Below are 22,978 nucleotides of genomic sequence, written 5' to 3' on the forward strand. Positions count from 1 at the left end.
TAAAACAATAGAATATAGGAACACAATTCTGCAACTGTGTCATTTAGTTTACCTTTTTCATTGTACTAATTTGTACTGAAATTGATTAAACTGTTGAATCATGTATTTGTCAGGTGGCATTCCAGTGGCATATATAAAGTACTTAATGATTTTCTGTTGGGGTCTACATTCCTAGCAGGATGTCATGGCTTAACCCCAGACATCAACTAAGCACCACCCAGCTGCTCGCTCACTCCCCCCCACCCCCAGTGGGATAGGGGAGAGAATCAGAAGGGTAGAAGTGAGAAAACTCATAGGTGGAGATAAAGACAGTTTAACAGGTAAATCAAAAGCCAGGCACACAAGCAAAGCAAAACAAGGAATTCATTCCCTACTTCCCATGGGCAGGCAGGTGTTCAGCCATCTCCAGGAAAGCATGGCTCCATCACATGTAACAGTTACTCAGGAAGACAAGCACCATCACTCTGAATGTCCCCTCCTTCCTTCTTCTTCCCTTTAGCTTCCCTTCTTCAGCTTTATATGCTGAGCATGACATCATATGGTGTGGGATATCCCTTTGGTCAGTTGGGGTCAGCTGTCCCGGCTGTGTCCCCTCCCAGCTTCTTGTGCACCCCCAGCCTGCTCGCCGGTGGGGTGGTGTGAGAAGCAGAAAATTCCTTGACTCTGTGTAAGCCCTGCTCAGCAGTAACGAAAACATCCCCATATTATCCACACTGTTTTCAGCACAAATCCAAAATGTAGCCCCACACTAGCTTCTGTGAAGCAAATTAACTCTATCCCAGCCAAAACCAGCACACAGGAATTCCTCAGCAAAAATAGAGCTTCAAAATGCACAATAAGACACAGGCTACCCTCTATCTCTTATGCAAAAATCCGGTACGTGCCACACTTACATTTTATATCAGGATTAATGCCTTTAATATTTTTCCTGTTTTCTCTGCTGAACCCTATTTGCAATGACCAGCCTCATCATCATTTTTAACCACAGATGCTTTCAAGTTCTTTCACCATTTCATCCATTAAACTGTGTACTGAACAATAATTACCAGCCCTACAAAAGGGTATTTCGTCTATAGTGGTACTGGCATGAATTAATGTACATTTTCACACTGCCCCAAACGGCGATTAGCTTTTCAGGGGTACATTTTTCTTTTCCTTCTCATTCTTGCAGCTCTCCTCCCTTTTCCTCCTCTTCCCCCTTAGAGCAGTGTTTTTCAAACAATAAATGAGTGTGGGTTTAATTTACACCTTTTCTTACACCTTCAGAGCACAGCTATTTTTAAAACCGCACAGGGCATTATTTTTCACCGCTTCGACGCTCTCTCATATTGAAATGGCTTTTCCCCTTTCCCAAAGATTAAACCCAACAGTTCCTCGCCCTCTCCTTACTCCCAGGCGGGTCTGGGTGAGCAACAGCCCGCCGAGGTGTGCGCGCCTCAGGGCGCCCGCCGCGGGGCCGCGCTGGGGGAGCCGCCCGGGGGGCGGCCCGGGCCCGGGCCGGCCTTCTTTCCCCGCCGATTTGGGACGAGTTGGCCAAATTCGGTGCGAGGGGCCGGGCAGGCAGGCAGCCCTCACAGGAGGGGTGCGAGGCGGCGGGGCGGGGGTGCTGGTGAGGCAGCGCGGCCGATGGCTCGAGCCGCCTCAGGCGCGCGGGGGCATCTCTAACCGGTGAGCGAGAACGGGGTAAGCCGGGGAGGAGGGCCGGCCCCCCGAGGAGCGGGAGCGCGGCGGCGGACACAGACCGAAGCCCGGCCGGCGGGGCGGGAACCGGCGAGGGGCGGGGGGAAGGGAGGGGTCCGCGGGGAGGGGGAAGCACCCGGGAGCGCGCGCGGCGACGGGAGCGCGCGCGGCGCCGGCAGCTGGGAGCCCGCTGGGGCACAGCTACCCTCGGCCGCGCCGCGCCGGCCATGGATCCCTTCCCCAAAGAGGGCGAGAGCGCCGCGGCCGGAGAGCCCAGCCGGGGCGCTGCCCCCTCCAGCGGGGTGGTGGTGCAGGTCCGGGAGAAGAAGGGCCCCCTGCGCGCCGCCATCCCCTACATGCCGTTCCCCGTGGCTGTCATCTGCCTCTTCCTCAACACCTTCGTGCCGGGGCTGGGTAAGGAGCTCCGCGGCCCCGGGCGCGGCGGGACAGGGGTGTGGCGGTGGCGGGGCGCGCTCTCCCCACCTGCCGCGACTTCAGCCGGGCGGGCGCGCTTCTCCGCGGGGCTGGCCGGGGAGCCGGACCCCGCCGCGGCGGCGACAGTTTTTCCCGACGGTCCCACAGGAGGAGAGGCGGGGAGGGAGGCTCTCCGCCCCGGCGGAAAGTTTGGCGGCGGGAGCGGGGAGCGGCGGCCGCCCGCGGTGTCCCGGGGGAGCGGCCGGCGGGGAGCCGTTGGGCCAGCGGCCGCCCGTCCCTCAGGGCAGCGGCCGCGCACCGTCGAGGAGGCGCGGGCTCCGCCGCAGCCGTCGTGCTGCTTCGGGGATGACACGCTTTCCTCGGACAGCAGGCAGGGACCGGTGCCCGGGGAGGGGGGACCGCCCGCCGGGGCTCGGCTGTGTGACTCAGCGAGGCAGAGGCCGGCCTGCGGCCTCGGGGGCCACAGACCACATCCTCGCGCTTCCCGACCCTTCTCTTCGGGCTGGGCACAGCCCGACACCGGGAGCGCCGTGGGTTAGGGGAAGGGCTTCGGCTGTTAGGGCTCTTGCGAAGTCTAATTTTAGTCCGGAGACCAAGACTTAGAGTGACCGCATCGCTCACCAGCAAAGGCGAGTTTTCAGAGCCCCCCCTTGCCGAGGTTCCTAAGGAGTCCCCCGAAAAACGCTGGTCCGGTACCACTACTTTAAGGAGCTAATGTCTAGAGAAACTATGGGGATTCGCTGCTTCTGGATACGAAGTCCCTAGTGAGTGACTCCGGTAACGCATCCCTAAGCTATGGCTGTAATCCCTTCTGTATTTCCCTCTCCTCCGTTTTAATTAGGAAATACTTGCTGTACTGTAACTCAAGTCTAGAGTTTTAACATTACAAAAGCCCCTGGACCCCAAGGCTAAATACAAGTATTCTAGTTGTGAGCAAAACAATCACATGTAAAAAAAAAAAAAAAAAAAAAAATCATTGGTCTATACCTTAAATCTCTCATAATCCATTCCTGGCCACTATTTCTGCTACTATGGCCATCATAAAAGCTTTCCTTGTAGTATGGGAGTTTTCTCCTAGCTTGCCCTGCTTTTAAAGAGCTACTGTCCTACCCTTAACTGTGTTATGTGTTTCAGGTGGCTTAATTCCTTAATGAATCTGAAATTCTTAAAGTTCATCCAATTAAAGTACTACCTAAGTCTGAGTGCTACACTGTGTACAACATGTACAAGCCATTGCTATTCCAGTGTGTTTGCTTTGAACCTATGAAAGATCTTTTGAAAGCCCTCAGAATTTTCCTGTGGAAAGAATGGCATCGGTATCTGTGCTTCTAGGTGTAATGCTGCATGTTCAGGTGCATCGTTTTCACAGCCCTTGTGTGCAGCCACCTGAAGAGCCTAGAGCGATGAATCAAACTAACTCTCTGGTTGAATGCTTTCAGGGGGTTTTAGGTTATTGTTATTTAGCACTTAATTTCCCACTGTCTTCAGGGAGAGGTGTTCAAAGCCAGAGCTTTCAAAGTGAATGTAGTTTTCCATTGGTGTTGAAGACACTACATCTTCACTGTAGGCATACAAGAAAAAAACTTTTCCTCATTTGAACTATCCTATGCTTCATAATGTGCTGTTTTTCACAGCACACTGGGAAACCCTCAGTGTTCTTGAATCATCCTAGGAGGGTAGATGCCTGTAAATGGTCCTCACGCCCGAACTGTCTTGAGGTGTTATCTGCCCGGAGCTCTTCTCTGGCTGCTTGCTGCTGCGGGACTGCTGGGGTGGCCGGCATCGTGCCTTCCCTCACATGGAAGGGGTCCATAAGGAATGACAGCAGATAGCACTTCCTTTCTAAAGGTAGTTGTATAGGGCTCCCAGTCCGTGCTGGCTTGAAAGCTTGAGAGTTGAATCTGGACTTCGCAGCCATGTTGGTTGTGTTATCACCAAATGGCTGGACCAGCCCAAAATGGTTTTAATTCTATTTTTGTTTTTTAACAGGTGGAGATTTTTTTTTAAACTTGCTTTCCATTTGATGTTCTGATTTCACCGGTACTTTCTGTTTGTTTATACCCCTGTTCCTCCTGATCTTCTGTTGCAAAAGTAGCAAAACAAACAAACTACCAATTAAAATAAATCCTTCCAGGTGTCGTTCTCGGAGACTGGCGAAAAGCATTTTTTCGGAGATGCGTCCCAAACTCTGCGTGCAAAGCATAGCACCTAGTCTGTACGTAACTGAACCATTCTGTTAATGAAGCTGCTAATATCCTATGCATTTTAGTAGAAAGTTCATGCTGAGATAATATACCCAACTAGAATATAGCTATTTACAATCTCGGCCACATCCTGTCATGTATCATGTAGCCCACACACAAGGGGAAACAGGAGGATCACAAATCTACTGGCAGGAGTAGTCAGGGTGAAAAGAGATCTTGTGTTGTTGCTGTGCTTCATTCTTCTCAATGAACTCTGAATAACACTTGTACAATAAATAATATTTGCAGTGGTGTGAAGTATTCACATACGGGATGTGAGCCTGTTTGAATGAAGTAAATGGCAAAATTCCCATCAAATCCTGTAGTCCAGATATATAACATGTTAAAATGATGTTTCACAGGCTTGCTGTATATTTTCCCTGCTTAGGTTGAGAGTCTGACTGTATTTATGTGGTAACGGAAGTTCTCTATTTTTCAGTCCCTAAATTCATTCCTTATCTGTTTTGCATGTAGTTCTCATTCGTACGTAGAATCTGCAGTGCAATTGCAATAAAGGGTCAGAAGTCACCGGAATAGACAAGAATTCTCTTGCAACACCAAATAAACTAAGTGCTCCACTGCTTGGAGACTGGTGTTCATTGGTGTCCAGTACGTCAAACCAGTGGCATCAAAATAGAACTTGTGCTCTGATGCAGGCTACCAAATACTCAGGCAGTCTCTCAGCATCTGAAAGCCTCTACTTTTTTTTGGTTAAATCATCTTTGCTGTATTATGGAAGTCATCTATGAGGGTAAAATCTGAGAATTTTAAACATCTAGTTTATTTTTCCTTTATGCTATTTATGTTTTACAGTAGTACTCTATTTGGACAGGAGAAGTAACACTTCCTCTTTGTTTATAGCCAAAAAAATCTTTAATTTAAAATTATTAAAATTTTAATTACATTTAATTTTAAATTTAAAAAGGTTGGGTTTTTTGTTAGTTGGTTAATTTTTGGGGTTTTATGTAGTAACTCAGAACTGCAGGTTTTAAAATGCATTGTACACTGGTTTTAATGACTCTTTCCATATACGTTACAAAAGACTTACAGGAACATTTTCATACCCAGGAGATATGTTAATTTTGCTTTGCCAAAACTTGAAATTCAGACCAAATACAATCTAAAAAAGCTTGATTAGCCCATGTACTTGCAATCTGTTTTGCAGAACAGCCTTGAAATGACACGCTGCTTCCATTCACTGTGATAGATGCAACCACTTGGAGACGTCCTGGATCAGAATTTTCCATGGTCTGATGTGGTCTTCCTCATCTGCATCAGATAGTGCTGCAGGGCTGAGCTGTACTGCAGGTGTCCCTAGCTCAGGTTTGTAAGAGTAGCAGATAGTATGAAAGGGAGAAGAAGGAGATGGTGTTCTTAGTGAACACTGTAGCAAAAGCCATTGTGCCATTGGCTACCAGTGTTCCAGCTTTGTCACAGGACCTCTGCGCCGCAGACACTGTAACCTCTACTTTGGCTCAGGGTTTCTAGAGCAGGCTCTGAGGCCTCAGGGCCGAATCATGCCCTGACAAACTCTGGAGAATGGAAGGCGATGACACCAGCAGAGATATATGGTGGTGTATCCACTCTTTTTCGGTTCCCGCAGGATTGAGCAGTGTGCACCTCCAGCTGGTACGTGCTGCAGATGGCAACTGAGAGAAGGGCTGGCCGTGCCCTTTAGCTGGCAGACTGTGTTCTCTTGGAGCTGCCGTGTGCCAGTCAGCGTGGGAGAAAATCTGGCTCCCTGTCATTCCCTGAGCTGATACACGGGAATCTTGCCCTCCTTCCTACCTGTTTTTCCTTCTCTCGACATCACGTGTGTGGGAGGGGGGAAACAAAGGGGGAGAACTTGAGGGAAATGTGGTAAGTGAGTGGAATTATCTGAAAGTATGAGGTATTCTCCAAGATTAATCCCTCCTGTCAGGAAGGGGGTGGACTTTTGGATCACAGCCTGAATTATATTTTTATGCAGGGAGTAATTAAAATATGTAGCATAAAATTATATTAGTGGAAGATAGGAGAGCAGCTACCCAGAAGCCATGACATAGCCAGTGGAGGAGATAACAAGTGATAGCCTCTCACTGACAGCTAGGGAAAGAAGGGACGATTCCCAGCCCGCTGAACTTTCTTCTGTGGAGTACAGCTCTCCTGTTCCTGGGTGTGTCAGCTTCGTATCACGAGTCTTCTGCCATTTGTGCATTCTCCTTCAGTCTTGACAGAGCTCAAGGGCTAGACCTTCAGCTAAGCAAATACAGCTTTAATGCTCAGTTTATAGAAGCCAAGCATCTGCAGAAGGCTCTCATTAGAAGCCACAGCTCTCTTCAGCAGAATGAGCTCTCCAAAGAGCTGACTAGAAGTACAGAACACAAGACTCAGGAAAGTTGCAGGGATGAGATCTGCATAAAATTATCAATACCCATTTTATTTTTGTTGTTGAAATGGTAAATAGATGCCTCAAGCAAACATCCATCGCCTTCATTGTTAAAACAAAGAATTTCAAGGAAAAACCACATTTTCTTATCTACATTAGGACAAATATTGCAGAAAAGAGATTGGGGCTTTCAAACATCTATGCATTAAAATATCAAACTTTCTTTGGCATTTATGATCCTTTTTAATAATGTCTTTCCAGTGGACGTGCAAATCAATGAATCTGGGTGAGACACAAGCTAATTTGTGGAAAACAAAGCTTTTCCAAAGTGTTTGTACAAATTTGTGTGTGTGAACTTTACTGCTGGAATTCTTCAGCTATCGTTACCTTTCAGCCCATGATGTATAGACCACTGGTAGTCTGCGGAAACAAGCTGTTTGTTCCTGAGAGCATAATTAAACAAAGCAAACCTATTGTCAGTACACGTCACTCTGTTAGGTTTTGTATTTTCCACTGAAAAGACCAAGAAGTTCTTTATGGTAATTTCTTCATCTGTTTGTGCAGGGTGGGAAAGGAGACATGTGATGAAAATGTGTGTGTCCAGATTACTGCTCCATTGCTGGTAGCAGTGGTGTCAGCTGTGCTGTAGATACTCCTCATGGTGAGGTAAAGTTGGGCACAAGAACAACTGAATCTGCAGGTTTCTACTTGGGCAGGTCCTGTTCTTGTCAGAATGAAGGCCATTGATTTCCTCCTTTTTAAAACAAAACAAGACCAATCCCAGAGATTTAAGTGAGAAATAGAAGTGTCTTATATAACTTACTTGGCTGATCATATAGAACAGTCACTCAACGATCTTGCCAGCACAGGGTTGTCTGGAATATTTTTGTGCCATGAAGTGTCTGGACCACCTAGAATGACAAACAAGCTTGGAAAACTCAAAACTGATTTGCAGATAATTTGTGATTGGAATAAATACCAAATTATTTCAAGCCAGTAGCTCCTTGGTTGAGACAATTCCAGCCAATGTATCTGATCAGTAAAAAAACAACAGGGTTTTATCTCTGCTGAGAGATCTGGCGCGGCCCCTCGGTTTTAATCCAGCATCCAGTGGCATGCCCTGATGTATTTTGGGAAGAAAGCTGCTTTGTGGCTGTATTTCATTAGCCCATACTTGCCTGAATACTTAATATATTCCTCTTCTTCCCCCCTTTCCTGTGTTTTAAACTAGCTCTCTTTCTTGAGTTTATCCGCTTAGCCATAATGGTCACATGTGTACGTGCCTCCTTACTCATCATCCCCCCGTGGCCCTTGCTTTACAAATGCATTTATGGACATAGACAGCAAAAGCACAGCAATGCCTTGTTCTTGACTACAGCCTCTTTCACAGTCCAAATATTTAATACTTTTTATGTCCTTTGGTTGGTTTTTGCTCTTTGCTTGTGTAGTTGGTAAAAAGTCAGCTGTTGAGCTCTTACTTGTGTTTATAACGACATTTTGGTTCATTTCACTGTCAAGCTGTGCGCTAACCTAGTGCTGTTGCTTTTAAATTACTGTCAGTGCCAGACCAACTTCAATGCAAACAAGTTTCTTTCCCCTCCCTCATGCCTTCTGTTTCCATCAAAATAGAAGACAAAAGAAATGGCCAGTGACGTTTTTGTTCACTGCTGTCATTGAAGCAGTTCTGTGGAGGTATTCATTACTTAAGGAACGCGTAAGGAGACAGGGTTTGCTCAGCATCTTGCAGTCTCGTTTGTCATTTAATGCAATTTGGACAGATGTACTTGAAGATTAAGAGTGAAGGTGGGAGCAGACAGCAGAGAAGAGCTGTTAAATGGCCAAGTAAACCAACTGAATTTTAAGGAGTCTGGAGAGCTGTTCCAGACGAAGGGTGTGACGTGGTAAAAAAGAGAATCAAGCCCAGAAGGAGAAAAGTACATTCACAGAGATTTGGTGAGAAGGCCAAAGAACTGGAACTTCTTGCAGCAAGAGAGGAAAGGAGTGAAAGGATTTGTTGACAGAGGTAACTTGGATGAGGAGAGCGCTTTTGATGGGTGAATTTTGGCTAGTCTGGATTGCAGGATGGAGGCGAATTGTTCTCCTGCTCTGAATCAGTGGGTGTTGGATTTACGAACTGAACGAAGCACCATTGCCTGCAGCAGTTCACTGCCATTTTATCTCTGTTCCACCATGAAAAGAGCATTGAGAGTTTGTAGAGCTGTTCAGGATAGTCAAGGGAGGAGCGGGAAGCAGAAACCAGGTTCCTCAGGCTCTTTCTTACCCCTCAAATCGCATGCAGTACCCTGTACACAAACACACCCGTAGGTGGCAGCAGCTGGCATGAAGCAGAAAGGTGAATTTTAGAATCTGTATACAGTTCTGAATTTTGTGGAGAAACAAGTGATTGGATGATAAAGGGATTCTAAAGTAGTCCCTACATTTGTAAAAGGGCCTGGAGTTTGCAAGGGATTTATGAAAACTTTCATTCAGAAGTAATCTTGAAAGGAGAAAAGGAGAAGAGCTTTCTTCTTACCTTCTGTGAGATATAAAGTCAATCTGACATATAACATTCTTTCCTCTGTCTTCGGACCTGTCTTCATTTAAGAGCTTTACAACTTTAAAGTTACACAGTTGTAGCACTACAGTGGATGTATATGGACTCGGTTGTAGCACTGATCAATAAAGATAGAACAGAATAGAATATTTCAGTTGGAAGGGACCTACAGCAATCATCTAGTCCAACTGCCTGACCACTTCAGGGCTTATTATAAAGGCTCAGTTATTATAAAGCTCAGTTTTCCCATTCCAAGGGAGTTATAGGCAAAAAGTTAAAGCATGTTATTAAGGCCATTGTCCAAATGCCTCTTAAACACTAACAGGCTTGCGGCATTGACTGCCTCTCTGGAAAGCCTGTTCCAGTGTTTGACCACCCTCTCCCTAGAGAAATGTTTCCTGATGTCCAGTCTGAATGTCCCCTGGTGAAGTCTGAACCATTCCCATGCATCCTTTCACTGGATACCAGGGAGAAGAGATCAGCACCTCCCTCTCCACTTAACTCCTCAGGCAGCTGTAGAAAGCAATGAGGTCACCTCTCAGCTGCCTTTTCTCCAAACTAGTCAAACCCAGAGTCCTCACCCACTCCTTAGAGGACGTGCCTTCCAGCCCGTGTCTGGAAGAAGGCAAACCAGTTTAAAGTGTTGTACCTATGTCCAGTAGTTGGGATTTTGCTAGTATAAAGGTTCTGACATCTGGCAAACCTTACTGGCAGTTAAAAACATTGTCTGTGCCTTACACAACTTCTGCTGGAAGTTACTGCTCCAGCAGCAGGGGAAACAGAAGGGAATGCCCACCTCTGCTGCAGCTACTCCGATTCACAGTCCGACATTGTGTTTGAAACTGTAGTTAGAGCTCAATTGCCTTTCAGATGCTGGTCTGTGAACTGGAGCAGCTGTGGTGTGATGCATATGTAAGCAAACTGGTGTGGCAGCAGTATTCCTTAGGAAAGAGTGGAGCCAGCATCATGCAGCAACCTTAGACATCTCTGAATACACGTCAGACCCAGGACATGACATCAGCATGGGCCCAGCCTCACATGAGGAAGAAAAGTTTGTGTTGACTGAGCCTACTTTAGAGATTCCAGGAATGTGAAAGCTGGGTTTTTCTGGTTCTGCAGAAGATTGGCAGCTTTTTCATTAAGTGAAGGAGTTAATCCCTTTTCCCCTTCCCACTCTTCCCAGGGTTTTTGAGCGTTTATATTAACTAGGAGCCCCAAAATGAAAATATTGTAAGAGCTTGAGAAAACTCATATGCTGTTCTACCTAGTTATATTTCACTTGTTGACTTCTGATGTTACAAGTTTCCTAGGTTTCACTGTGTGTAGAGTCAAGGAAAAAATAAGTAGATGGAACTTGAATATTTAATTTAAAATACCCATTTCCATAGATTGTTTTCTCTCCATCTTACCACTTAGAAGCTGCTCTCACCCTCCTTCCTCCAGCAACGTAGTCCTTCAGAGCTCAGTTTTTCCATTCCAGGGAGTTATAGGCCAAACAATTTCTAACTACTTGACAGCCCCTCAAAAGGCCTAGCAATGCAATCCTGACTCCCACAATATTTGGTGTTTCCTTAGAACCCTCTCCCCTGAGGCTCTTGATTAGATGAGAATCTCTGCTTTCAAAAAAAGAAAAAAAATTTAAATCTCATGGCTTTGGAACAGGCTTTGAAGATGGGAGCCTGCCTAAAAAAAAAAAAAGAGGGGGGATGCGGGTAGAAAGAATGAATTACATTTTTTAAAAAATCTCAGTTTTGGAGAACCTGATTAATGATTTGTCAGTACTGAAGGATGGCAATATTATACTGAGCTTTCAAATTTAAAAAATAGATATTGCTAAGTAATTCACAACTCTGCCAGACTAGACAAAACCACGGACACTCATGTCTTTGAGTGTATCATCATGAAGTATCTGAACTAGTACATATAAATGAGATGATTGATGAAAGCTGATTGGTAATACCCTAACTTAAATTAAAAGTTCCAGTATAAGCATACCCAAAGCATATGCCCAAAGTGGATCATGGTCAAATCTTGCTAGAGGAAAGAGTGAATAAGACTACCAGAGGAACTCTTGGGAACATAATCGCATTCAGTACAGGGATTTGACCTGTACTGCATTTCTAACTTCAGTAATAATCCTTGCACAAGGAACTGTGCAGGGGACTAAGGTTGCCATCTTTGGGAATATGAATTTAAACATATCACAGATAATTATCCGGCATCTCACCAGCTTGTCATTTATCTAGGCTGAGCTCTAAGCTTGCCACAGACATTGATGAATACCCACACAAAACTGACAAACGCTCTGAGTTTGTGGATAATAATTTTGTTTCAGTTATAACACAAGCAAGTTTGGAAAGAACGCAAAGGCTAGATGACCAAATTAATCTTGAGAATGTGTTGGAAAAAATTTCAGGTGAAACCAAATAAGGATGTTGTTTTAAAAAGGTGTTTGTACATTTTTAGCTGTTATAAGCCCTTGAAGAACTGAGGTTTTAATGGAGATTAATAGACTAAATTATAATGAGCCATTGTTACAAGTTTACTATGTTAAAAAGTTGAGTCATTTTACAAAGTATGAATAATATTTATATGAAAATATTTTACCTGAAATAAAAGCCCAATGATCACATTAGTATAACACTGTCCAGCTGAAACAATTTTAATGTTTTATGTTTAAAATATGTATTTATTTGTATGCATAGATCTATTACATATGACAATATGGTGATGTGACATCTTGGGTTTAAATTATTTCTTCCTCATGTAGGTAGAAAACCATTTGTTGTATCTGGTTTTTAAGTGCATTCATAAAAGAATGGATCTTAGATTTCATAAATGGGTTTTGTTAATTTGCTATTTTTAAAATACTTGCAAGACCTCTTCTGTTGCCATGACAATTTGATTTCCATAAACATGATTTTTTTGTGTGTGAATATCCAACTTTGTATTTGCTATGCTGTGTTGGGGAAAGGAGGTAGCAACTTGATGCCACTGAAATCGCTATGTGGAGTGGCCCATATAGTCAGGACCTCTTTGACAGTAGTCAGGAATAAGTTCTTTATTGTAAGATAAATTAAGCTCTTGGATCAAGCTTTATCTATTTGTATTATCTGTAAATGATTTTTTTTTTGGTGTCTTCTTGCAAACACTGTTTTGGAGTCAGGAAAGTTGCCTTTCCACTGAAAATTGGTTCCAAGGATCTGAAGACTAAATTCTAGCTAAAAGTATAGCGGGATCTCCTTGGGTCTACCTACACGAAACAGCTGTAAGGACGTACAACTCACATTGCTCTGCAACCCACTCTGGAGTTTCTGTCCTAGTGGGAAGGGTTCACAATGGATTTAGGACTGTGAGAAAGGACTGCTCACAAATTAGGACATTTGTGAGCTGTAGCCAGAAGAAAATCCCTTTCTAGCTGTGGGGTTGGCATGGTTCCCCATATCTTCCTTCTGTTGTAAAATGATTGCAACAAATTAGACCTGTTTCCAAACTTTTGCAGCAGACTGGTTATTGAGTAATCCATTGAAGGAGTAGGTGCATTGGTTTTGAGTGTAGTTAGACAATTTATTTAGTGCCAATTCTCTGCATTGGGATATTAAATTATATCTCTTGATCTATTTAATAGTGAAAGCATTGCCAAATCTTCCTGTCTGTATTGCAAGGTTGGTAATGTTTTTTGCTGCATGCCTCTGTTCTTTACCACTGCATCTGACAAACTGATTAATACCAGAGAAGGCTTAGCAGGGGTTTTAGAAAACGAATACTATTTTTTAAAAAAACAGTATTTTAGACTCAGCATCACGAGATTTTTTTTTCCTCCTACTGAAATTTCATTGTGGCTACAGAGAGCTGGTGGGATGGTTCCTTATATCATGCAAAAGAGAGAACAGAGCACAGGAACTACAATCATTGGCAACTGTGAGTACAAAAATGCTCTCTTGGTTTCTCTTTTAAAGCCAGAAGGTAATTTTATACATTGACTTGCACCTGAGTGCTTATTTCACTCAGTCCTCTGCTACTCCCACACATCCCACAAAAACAACATTGAAATGGATTCTCCTGGCACTCCTTTGACGCTGACTCCCTGAGGTGGTCTAACTTACATCTCGTTTACATTGGTCAGCTGTACATGGTGACCTGGTTTTTGTGCCTTGAAGCCTAGCCCCGTACATTGTATACTGCCACAGAAGGCTAGTGTTCTTTTACACCCATGCTCCAGAGGTGTAGATGGCTGCAAAAGTGCAAGGCAGAGCTTGAACCGAGCCATGAGTGTGGATGGAAGGATGGGGAGGACTCTGTGTGCAGCCTTCAGCCATTCTGTGTCACCAGCCTGTCTTGATCCAAATAACTCCTTACGCACAAGGGTGCCAACGTGCAAATCCTCGTTTCCATCAGAGTTAAGCCTCAGTGTTCCCACTTTGGATGGTAGATTCAAGGCAACACAGTTAAAAGTAGGATCTGTCTTCCTTGTGCTGTGTGCAGCTGATACTTAGAAGAAGCCTGTCGTGGAGCCAGGAATGGAATTTAGATTGAGCATTAGTTCTCAGGAACCACTCTTGCTCAGCAATTACACAGTGAATCCTTTTACTGAAGCCGAATAAATGGTAACAGTTCACCCTTAGTATTATTGATGCAAGGAATAAAAGAATTTTCTTCTGTGTATTAGCTAAAATATGGTATACATTGTGCAATAGAATATCTGGCCCATGAGCGTCTATGTTCTACTCTCACATCAGTGCTTTCAATCCACTAGATGTTCTTTCGGTGCTCATTTACTCTGTGTGCCAAGTCAGAACTGGACAGAGAGGATGTACCCTTTCTAGTTGCTCTGTGGACTCCAGGTCACATTGTCTGGAGCAACAGTGTCATTTGAACCTGTGCAAAACAGGTACAAAATGTTGCTATTTCAAGCTAAACCCACTTTTCAGAACTAAGAATCCACAACATGCAGAACAATGTGACGTTGAGCCTCTAGAACCAGTTTGCCTCACCTCTGCTCACCATTTTTGCTTCTTGTAACATTGAGCTGGCCCCTTGAGGTTGCTCCTGTGAGTATTACTCACTGTAAAGAGGAGTTGCAGAATTGAGCTCTTACATTGCTCTTAATACCAGAGAAGACACTTCCTAAGTTGCAGTACTAAGTAGGACACCAATTGAGAATTGTATTTCCCAAATTAGCCAGCAACCAAAGCTAAAAATCTGAGGATGTTGCATCACAAAACTTAGTCTGCTTTCTCCCTTACAAATGTGGTTTTGTTTTAAATATTTATGACACTTCATCATATACTAGTAAATGTTCTTTAGTATATTTTGTAAAAGGAACAATATCTAAATGACATGAGACCTTATTCTAGTGACTGTGATTTAAGTCCTTCCTGACAAGTCCACTATTTACTGCTATGAGAAATGCTGAGTAGGTAGTCGAGCGGGGTTTTACCGCATTATTATTTCAGTAGCACTGTGAAGTGCAGACTACACTCAAGTCCTGTTATGATACAGAAATAGGAAGGAAGAGTTACGTCACACACTTAGATTGTTTGTAGTCTGAATGGAGAAGTCAGAGGAAATAACCTGCTAAAGATTGTCCAGGATGTTGGTGGCCGAACTAGCAAAAGAATCTACATGGACTTCTTGCAATTCAGTGCCGTACTTTAGTTTCCATTAATCTCTTCCAAGGAGACTGTTTTTAATGAACTACCTCCATCACTCTTGGACTTTGTGTTCATCAGAAAGCAAGGTGGTGTCTGTGCCATGTGTTAGTGGAAACAATAAATAGGTGGGATGGACAAGGCAGTTTGTAGTTTGGATGTGCTGGTTACTCCCTCACGTGAGCCTATGATCTGCTTTATGCCTGTGAAAGCTACACAGTATCCTGTACACACAAGGGGGACTTCAGCATGTTTTAGTTAGTACACGGCAAAAAAACCCAAAACCAAAGCCAAGCAAGAACAGGTGCACCCTAGAGTTGCCATTTGAGAGAACACTGATTTCTACTGTGCTTTGTAGTTTAGTATTAACTGATATTTGCAGTAAGTAGGCTCCACTGTTTACAGTGGTAAACTTCTTGTTTACACCAGTTGTGTGCAAAATGAGACCTTACTGTAACCTCAAAATGTACTATTTTAAAATATTTTATTTATACAGCTGTGCAGGTGACCATGGCACTGTGCAGACAATGGAGAAAGAATGGGTCCTATTCCAGAAGGTTGCGATAGAAATGTAACCCCAAGAGTCAGATCAGAGTTAAAAGAAATCTTAATAAAAACACACGATACAGTGTAATGAAAAGAAAATTATTTCCTTGAGTTGTATGTTGAAAGGCAGAGTTTTAAAGGTACAGTTGGGACTTGTTTCTTAGCAACAGGGCTCATCTGATCCGTGCAAACACTGTCATGTTGGAAAAGGATACCCTCAAGAAGAAAGGCAATATGAAGGGAGATAGAAACATCAAATGTAGATGCCTTCCTGCTGTTGCAGGAGCATTTCATCAGTATTGCAAAGCCTTCAGGCAACAACCAAGGTAATTTTGATAAACTGTAATGATCAGAACAAAGAACTTATCTTTACTTCTCTTTCTCAACAGGGAAGAATGGCAAAAATAACATTTTAAAATGTGTGCATTAGTATTACAGGGATACTATCGACCATAGTTTAGGTCCCACCTTCCCTCTGTATCCATAATACATGGCTGTATTCTACACTGAGGGCATAGGAGTCCTGCAGAACAAAGTCCTTGCTCTGTTGTACCTCATAGCATATCCAGTACTAGGTGTTTCAGAGGAAGATCTGTAACAAACAGAATTGAATGCAATAACCTGCCTGCAGCAAAAGCTCCTCCTAAAGGAGTTTATTAGCTAGCTGATACACCAAAGCAGAGGATAATTTTTATTCGTTTTATTTAGTCAAAATAACTGAATGGTGAATGTTCTTTTATTGGACGTATTAGGTGGGATTCATCTACCTGTGCATGTGAGTTGGTTGTCGTTATAATCTTTGGGGAGCAATTAGACGCTACCAGTGTATGACTCATCTCTTCTCCAAAATAGGTTGTGAATCACACCCTCTGGGGGCCTCCGTCTTTTTTTTTTTGTGACTGCAAAGGGTAACTGGCTTGGATCAAGACACCTCTCTTGCAGATATTTGAAGTTAGGTCAGATGAAACCATTAACTGGTTTGCAAAATAAGGCATTCACTTTAATAGTTTCAGAATACATCACGCATTGCCCACACATCTTTCTGGGTCTCGTCTTGTCCTTACAAGAACTCGTCAGTAGATCTGACCTTCATGCTGTTTCCTAACCCATATACAGCCACCATGTCTCTTGTAACTTGTGTATTTTCGAAGCTTAGACCTCATACCTTTCATTTCTGTAATTACTACAATTGCCCTTCCCCACAGCTCTTTGCCTGCTCTTTTCCAAAGTGGGCGTTGGTGGTAAGATTTTGGCAGCAGAGCGCTGCAGGAAAGGGGGCACACATCTGTAGGAACAGCTGAAAGAAACATGCATGGAGAGCCCATGCTGGAACAGGTACTCCTGACACAAACTGCAACTTGTTGAGAGCCCATGCTAGAGTGGATTTGTCCCAAAGGACTGCAGCCCATGGAACAATCAACACCAGACCACGGGAGAAGCATCAGCAGGAAGGAGTGGCAGAGAGGAACTGCTCTGAACTGACTCCTTACTCCCATTCCTCATCTGTCCTGCACTGCTCAGAGTGGGGTGGAGGCAGAAGAATCAGGAGTAAACGAGTAAAATTGAACCTGCGGGTGAGGGGAAGATAAGGGGAGGAGGTGGTGTTTTAATTTGTCTGTTTCTCACCATCCAAACCTATTTTAATTGGTAATAAATAGATTTTCCCCAAGTCCACTCTGTTTTGCCTTTGACTATAATTGGCCAGTGATCTCGCCGTCTTTATCTCAACCTACAAAATTTTTCATCTTATTTTTCCTTCTGTCCTGTGGAGAGGAGTGAGAGGGCAGCTGGGTGGTTGTCTGGCAGCCAACTAAGGTCAACCCACCACAGCACATCACTGATTTCTGTAATGTCATTATAACCTCTCCCATAACATCCCTCCTCTAAAGTCTTGTTAGCTTTGCTGACTGTGGAATACCCTGAGCACATGTTGTCACTACACTGCTCATGGTGATATTTAGATCCCTTCCTTGAAGGACGTGCTGGATGTTCACAATGTTCTTTCTGTTATGCATTATGGTATAGAAAGTATGAGAGGTCCTTGCAGCTCCATATCAGTAACATTGAGAGCTGCTATATTTATTAATGGAGCTGACAGATGAGGTCAGATGAATCTTGGGAACTGGCTACTGCCTCTCCTTGCTTCACCCCAGCCAACCAGGATGACACCTGCCAGTAATCTCCAGTTGTGATAAGTAACACAGGAAGGCTTCCCTTCTCACTCTTCTGACTTCCGGGGTGTTGACAACTCCATCAGAAACTTGATTGGGGCAGCTGAAGCAGTTACGGCTGAAGTAGGAGTGTCCCATGCCCTAGCTGGAGATACACCATCTCACATCAAGAGATGGCAGATGAAAACACCTATTAGTACCTCAGTGCAATGCCATGGTTAAAGTAAGCCAAGTTTAAACTTAGGAGAGCTTTGGTAAGACTTTGCACTGAATCTGCTATGGCACAGATATATGTTCCCTTCTGTTGACTCCAATATGGTCTTAAAACCTATACTAAAAAGAGATTAATTGCCTGGCAGCTGGTCTTCTTCAGCCTGTAAATCCTCATATAGTTGCACAGTATAAGCACTTAACAGTATCGTATTGGACCAGTTTTGCTCTCCTCAAGTCACAAAAAGCCCAGCACATATCGTTAGCACTGCTTAAACAGAAGAAATATTATTTCTTAACACAAAAGAGACTGCAGAAAATCATTCTTTAATACCCTGTAGTGTCTTCATTTTCCAGTACATACTACTCATAATCCTAATCTGCATGTTTCACTTTCATTATAGTCAAAAGCTTGGAGGGCAGTGAGGCTAAACTAGGAAAACCAGAGTTTGATTGACTAACCTGACATCTCTTTCACTATCGCCTCAGGCATGATTTAGCCTGGGATTCCTTGAGTTCAGTGGGAATTAGGTGCCTATGTGTTTTCAAAATATCATGCTTTGGCTTCTCTGCCTTCCTCCTTCTGTTCTTCAACAGAAGGAAGAGAACACTAGTATACATAATTACTCAGGCATGCACTGGGGTATCACTAGTACTTATGAAATGCTAAGATAAAGGTAACTAGATGAAGTGCTGCTGTTGGTCAGTATGGACATTAGGAGAAGTGACAGTATGTTCAAAACAGTAAGTAGAAAAATATATGCAGAATTACTTGCATATGTTAAAAAAATATTGAAGGATTATAAATAGTTTAGGGGCAGACATTTGAGAACTATTCATGGTCCCTCCCTGCTGAGCAGTTTGGGTTTGGCTCAGCTGTTAATCGTCAGTAACTGGAAAATAAAAAGCACTTTTCCAATAGACTTGTATTGCCTTAATCCCAGCCCTAGAAATGTGATGTTTCACATGGATCACATGCATGATGCAGACTCTGCCTGTCCTGCATCACTTGCCACTCAGCTAGCAACGATGAGACCTAAGTTTCCTACAGCATCAGATTCTGCTTTGTACAGCCAGTCAACACATCAGCAAATGCACCAGCACCTTCTGATACTTTTTTCATTAAGATATTCTGTGATTTAGGGACTTCCTAACCCACAAGTTGTAATTGCATCCCTGTAGTATAATAGCCTTTGACTGACCTTTCTTCTATGTGCGTTTTGATCACACACAGCAGCAAGGGCAGTTGATGACACCACCTTACTCCATCCCATCCCCTTCGCACTCTCATCCCACCCCAAGTCTAGTCTTGCTTTCTGTCAGATAGGCAAAAAAAGGAGCTAGTTCCATGTGATACATTAGCTACTAGCACATGCGTTTGCTTGAAGCATTCTGCTGCCAGTTGTACCATCTCTCAGGTGAGGTATGGGAGGCCTGCTGGGCTTTGTGGAAAGCTCATTTCTGTTTCCAACCATTCAGCCAAAAGACCAAACAATTCTCATGGTAGCTCATGTTTGTCTTGTTCTCTCCAAGAGCACAGACTAGGAAGCTTAAGCAGTGATACTTGTTCCACCTCTGCAGGAACAGGCTGGCTTTGAAGCTCTTCCTGGAAAGGATAGGCTGATCTGAATGTTGGACCCAGAACACTTGGGTCCTTCTGCAACAGTTGACAAGAGTATAGAGCAAGTTGCAAAGGTGAATGCAAAGATTTCTAGAGTGTCCTGGGCTTCCTGTAGTTTCTTGCAGGGGAACACAGTAGGAGCTGCCAGAGGAGCTCTGCAGCCTTGCGCTCGCTCTGTGCTTAGTGATCCTTCACAAAATCATATGTTTAGGCTAGTTTGCTCCACCTACACACTGGGCCCACCCATGATTCTGATTTTGTTCAGTCCAGACACAACTACCCGCTATTTTTACTGTGTGCAGAAATTCCTTTTCTATATGAGGAGTATTTTCTGGGTGAGAACTAAGGCAGTGTGCACAACCCTTAGGAACTTCTCACAAAGGAGTTTGATCCTGTATTGGGTTTGCATGGTAAAGTTATGGTAGCAGGGGGGCTGCAGGGGTGGCTTCTGTGAGAAGCTGCTAGAAGCTTCACCTATGTCTGGTAGGGCCAATGCCAGCTGGCTCCAAGACAGACCCACCGCTGGCCAAAGCAATGGTGGCAGCGCCTCTGTGATAACATATTTAAGAAGGGGGGAAAAAAAAGCCTGCACAACTGCAGCAGGAGAGAGGAGTGAGAATGTGTGAGCAAACAACTGTGCAGACACCAGGGTCAGTGAAGAGGGAGGAGGAGGTGCTCCATGTGCCGGAGCAGAGATTGCCCTGCAGCCCACGGTAAAGGCCATGGTGAGGCAGGCTGTCCCCCTGCAGCCCATGGAGGTCCGTGGTTGAGCAGATATCCATCTGCAGCCCATGGAGGACCCCATGCCCAGAGCGTGGGTGCCTGAAGGAGGCCATGACCCCATAGGAAGTCCATGCTCAAGCAGGCTCCTGGCAGAACCTGTGGAGGGAGGAGCTCACGTTGGAGCAGGTTTGCTGGCAGGACTTGTGGCCCCAAGGTGGGGCACCCATGCTGGAGCAGTCTGTTTCTGAAGGACTGCACCCCATGGAAAAGACCCGTGCTGGAGCAGTTTGTGAAGAACTCCAGCCCTTGGGAAGGGCCCACATTGGAAAAGTTCGTGGAGGACTGCCTCCCATGGGAGGGACCCCAGGCTGGAGCAGGGGAAGTGTGTGAGGAGTCCTCCCCCTGAGGAGGAAGGAGCAGCAGAGAAAACATGGGATGAACAGACCACAATCACCATTCTCTGTCCCCCTGTCGTGGTTTAGCTCCAGTCAGCAACCAAGCACCACGCAGCCGCTCGCTTACTCCCCCCTCGTGGGACAGGGTAGAGGATTGGGCAAGTAAAAGTGAGGCAACTCATGGTTTGAGATAAAGACAGTTTAATAGATAAAGGAAAAGCTGTGCACAGAAGCAAAGCAAAACAAGGAATTCATTCACTGCTTCCCATGGGCAGGCAGGTGTTCAGCCATCTCCAGGAAAGCAGGGCTCCAACACGCGTAACAGTTACTTGGGAAGACAAACGCTATCGCTCCAAATATGTCCCCCCCCCCCCTTCCTTCTTCCTCCCCCAGCTTTATATACTGAGCATGACATCATATGGTATAGAATATCCCATTGGTCAGTTTGGGTCAGCTGTCCCGGCTGTGTCCCCTCCCAGCTTCTTGTGTGCCTGGCAGAGCATGGGGAGCTGAAAAAGTCCTTGACCAGTGTACGTGCTACTTAGCAACAGCCAAAACATCTCCACATTATCACCGCTGTTTCCAGCAAAAATCCAAAACATAGGCCCATACTAGCTACTACGAAGAAATTTAACTCTATCCCAGCTGAAACCAGGACACCCCCTTTCTCATTATCCTACTCTGATTTGATTGGCAATAAATTAAACTAGTTTCCCCAAGTCTGTTTTGCCTGTGACAGTAATCGGTGAGGGATCACTCCCTGTCCTTATCTTGATGCATAAGCCTTTTGTTATATTTCCTCCCCCCTGTCCAGCTGAGGAGGGCAGTGATAGAGTGGCTTTGATGGGCACCTGACATCCAGGGTCAAACCACCACAGATCCCTAGTTCTTGAACCTAACCGTCCCTTCTCTCCTGCTGTCCTGTGTGCCAACTTGCTCTTGCCTTTCCCTGCAAGGAGCTGCCATAGGACAGTAATTCCATTTGTAGAGCAGAGTGTAATCATTACAGACTTGAGATCCTGTAGTAGGCCCTTCTGCTTAGATTATTGCACTGCCCTAATTGCCCTAGTATCTGAGATAGGGACATGTGGTTTACTGTGGATAGCTCTGATGCCCCAGAGTGCTGGTGGTCCTGTTCCTATCTGTCTCCAAGGAAAGTTTAATAAGATACAGCTGCTTTGTGATGTGGTCCTAATGCATTGACATTTTTGGATTTTGCATGGAACAGACATTTTTCTCTAGAAAATACTAATTGTAAAATTTAAGGTAATTTCTCATGACTGCATCTGGTTAAACAAATGTTCCTTTGAATGACAATAACAGGCTTCTGCTATCAGATTGTTCTGTGTAGCACAGTAAGCTAAAAATACATGCTTTTTTTCATTGCGGGCACAATAAAAGATGGCAGAATAGCTCTAATATGGCAGATTGTTGCTTTTGTACAATACTGTACTAGAAATCTTATTTTATAGAATGTGAGGGAAGAAAAAATGCTACATTTTTTATAACCAAAATGAAAGAAAAATGAGTTATTGTAGCTAGAAATGTGGGGTTATTTAATGCTTAAATGTAGGAAGCTATAATGACTGTAGAAATACATGTCAGGCAGCTGTAGGGATTAGTATAGAAGAGTAAGGAATTCCTAAGAAGGAAGAGAATATTGTAGTATATAGCAGTGTATCAATGGTCCACTCTTTCAGAGAGCACACACTAGCCCATGCAAAGGGCAAAGCATGGACTTGCCACAGTTTGTTAGTGAAGTGCTGTCTCTTTGCCACTATGTATGGACTTTGAGCAGGAGAAAGCATAGCCTTCCGTCATTTTGGTGGTTAGAACTGCAGATATTTACATGTGTAAGAAAAGTACCTGATCTATTAGTCTTAAAAATATAAAATAGAAAACCCCACATAACAGTGATTTAACCGATTTAGCCTTTGTAAATTCCTAATATGGATGGGGACATTTGTTAACTACAGAAATAAATTGTTGCAAGAAGTTAACCTCATGTCACACAGGAACTACAACAGATTGCTAATTTGAGGGTAGGGGTTTTGTGTTGCAGGTTATATATAAATGATAACAGCAACAGATATTCATCAGCTCCAAACATGAAGTCTTAGATTGGAAAGTGTTTGATACAGTGTGTGAGGGAGGACTGGGGCTGGAGAGTAGGCTATAGTGATTGAAGTGAATGTAAGAAAAGAAAAACATTGAACTTGATGATGCGAGAGAGAGAACAAGGAATAGTATTCTGGGTGACCTGAACGCATGGGAAAAGGAGAGGGAGGAATTAAATACATAGTTCTCCTCTTTTTCTCTTCGCTTGCAAGCCTGATTGATGGGAAGGTGGTTGGTGGTGTCATGAGTGAGAAACATTCACC

The 22,978-nt window shown here is 44.2% G+C and overlaps 1 protein-coding gene across 4 annotated transcripts in view; it reads left to right on the forward strand.

Annotated features, from left to right (window-relative positions):
• The first annotated feature begins 1,818 nt into the window (after positions 1-1,818).
• STUM (stum, mechanosensory transduction mediator homolog) overlaps positions 1,819-22,978 on the forward strand; it is a 51,917-nt gene continuing 30,757 nt past the window's right edge. For 3 of the 4 annotated variants that reach the window (XM_064446386.1, XM_064446387.1, XM_064446389.1), the window contains exon 1: positions 1,819-2,094. In XM_064446386.1, coding sequence (XP_064302456.1) covers positions 1,908-2,094 — 187 coding nt within the window. In that variant the 5' untranslated portion in view covers positions 1,819-1,907. The remainder of the gene's footprint in view (positions 2,095-22,978) is intronic. The other variant, XM_064446388.1, reaches the window with a different exon arrangement.

The sequence above is a fragment of the Phalacrocorax carbo genome, chromosome 3 (assembly GCF_963921805.1).
Source record: "Phalacrocorax carbo chromosome 3, bPhaCar2.1, whole genome shotgun sequence".
In the NCBI taxonomy this organism is placed as follows: domain Eukaryota; kingdom Metazoa; phylum Chordata; class Aves; order Suliformes; family Phalacrocoracidae; genus Phalacrocorax; species Phalacrocorax carbo.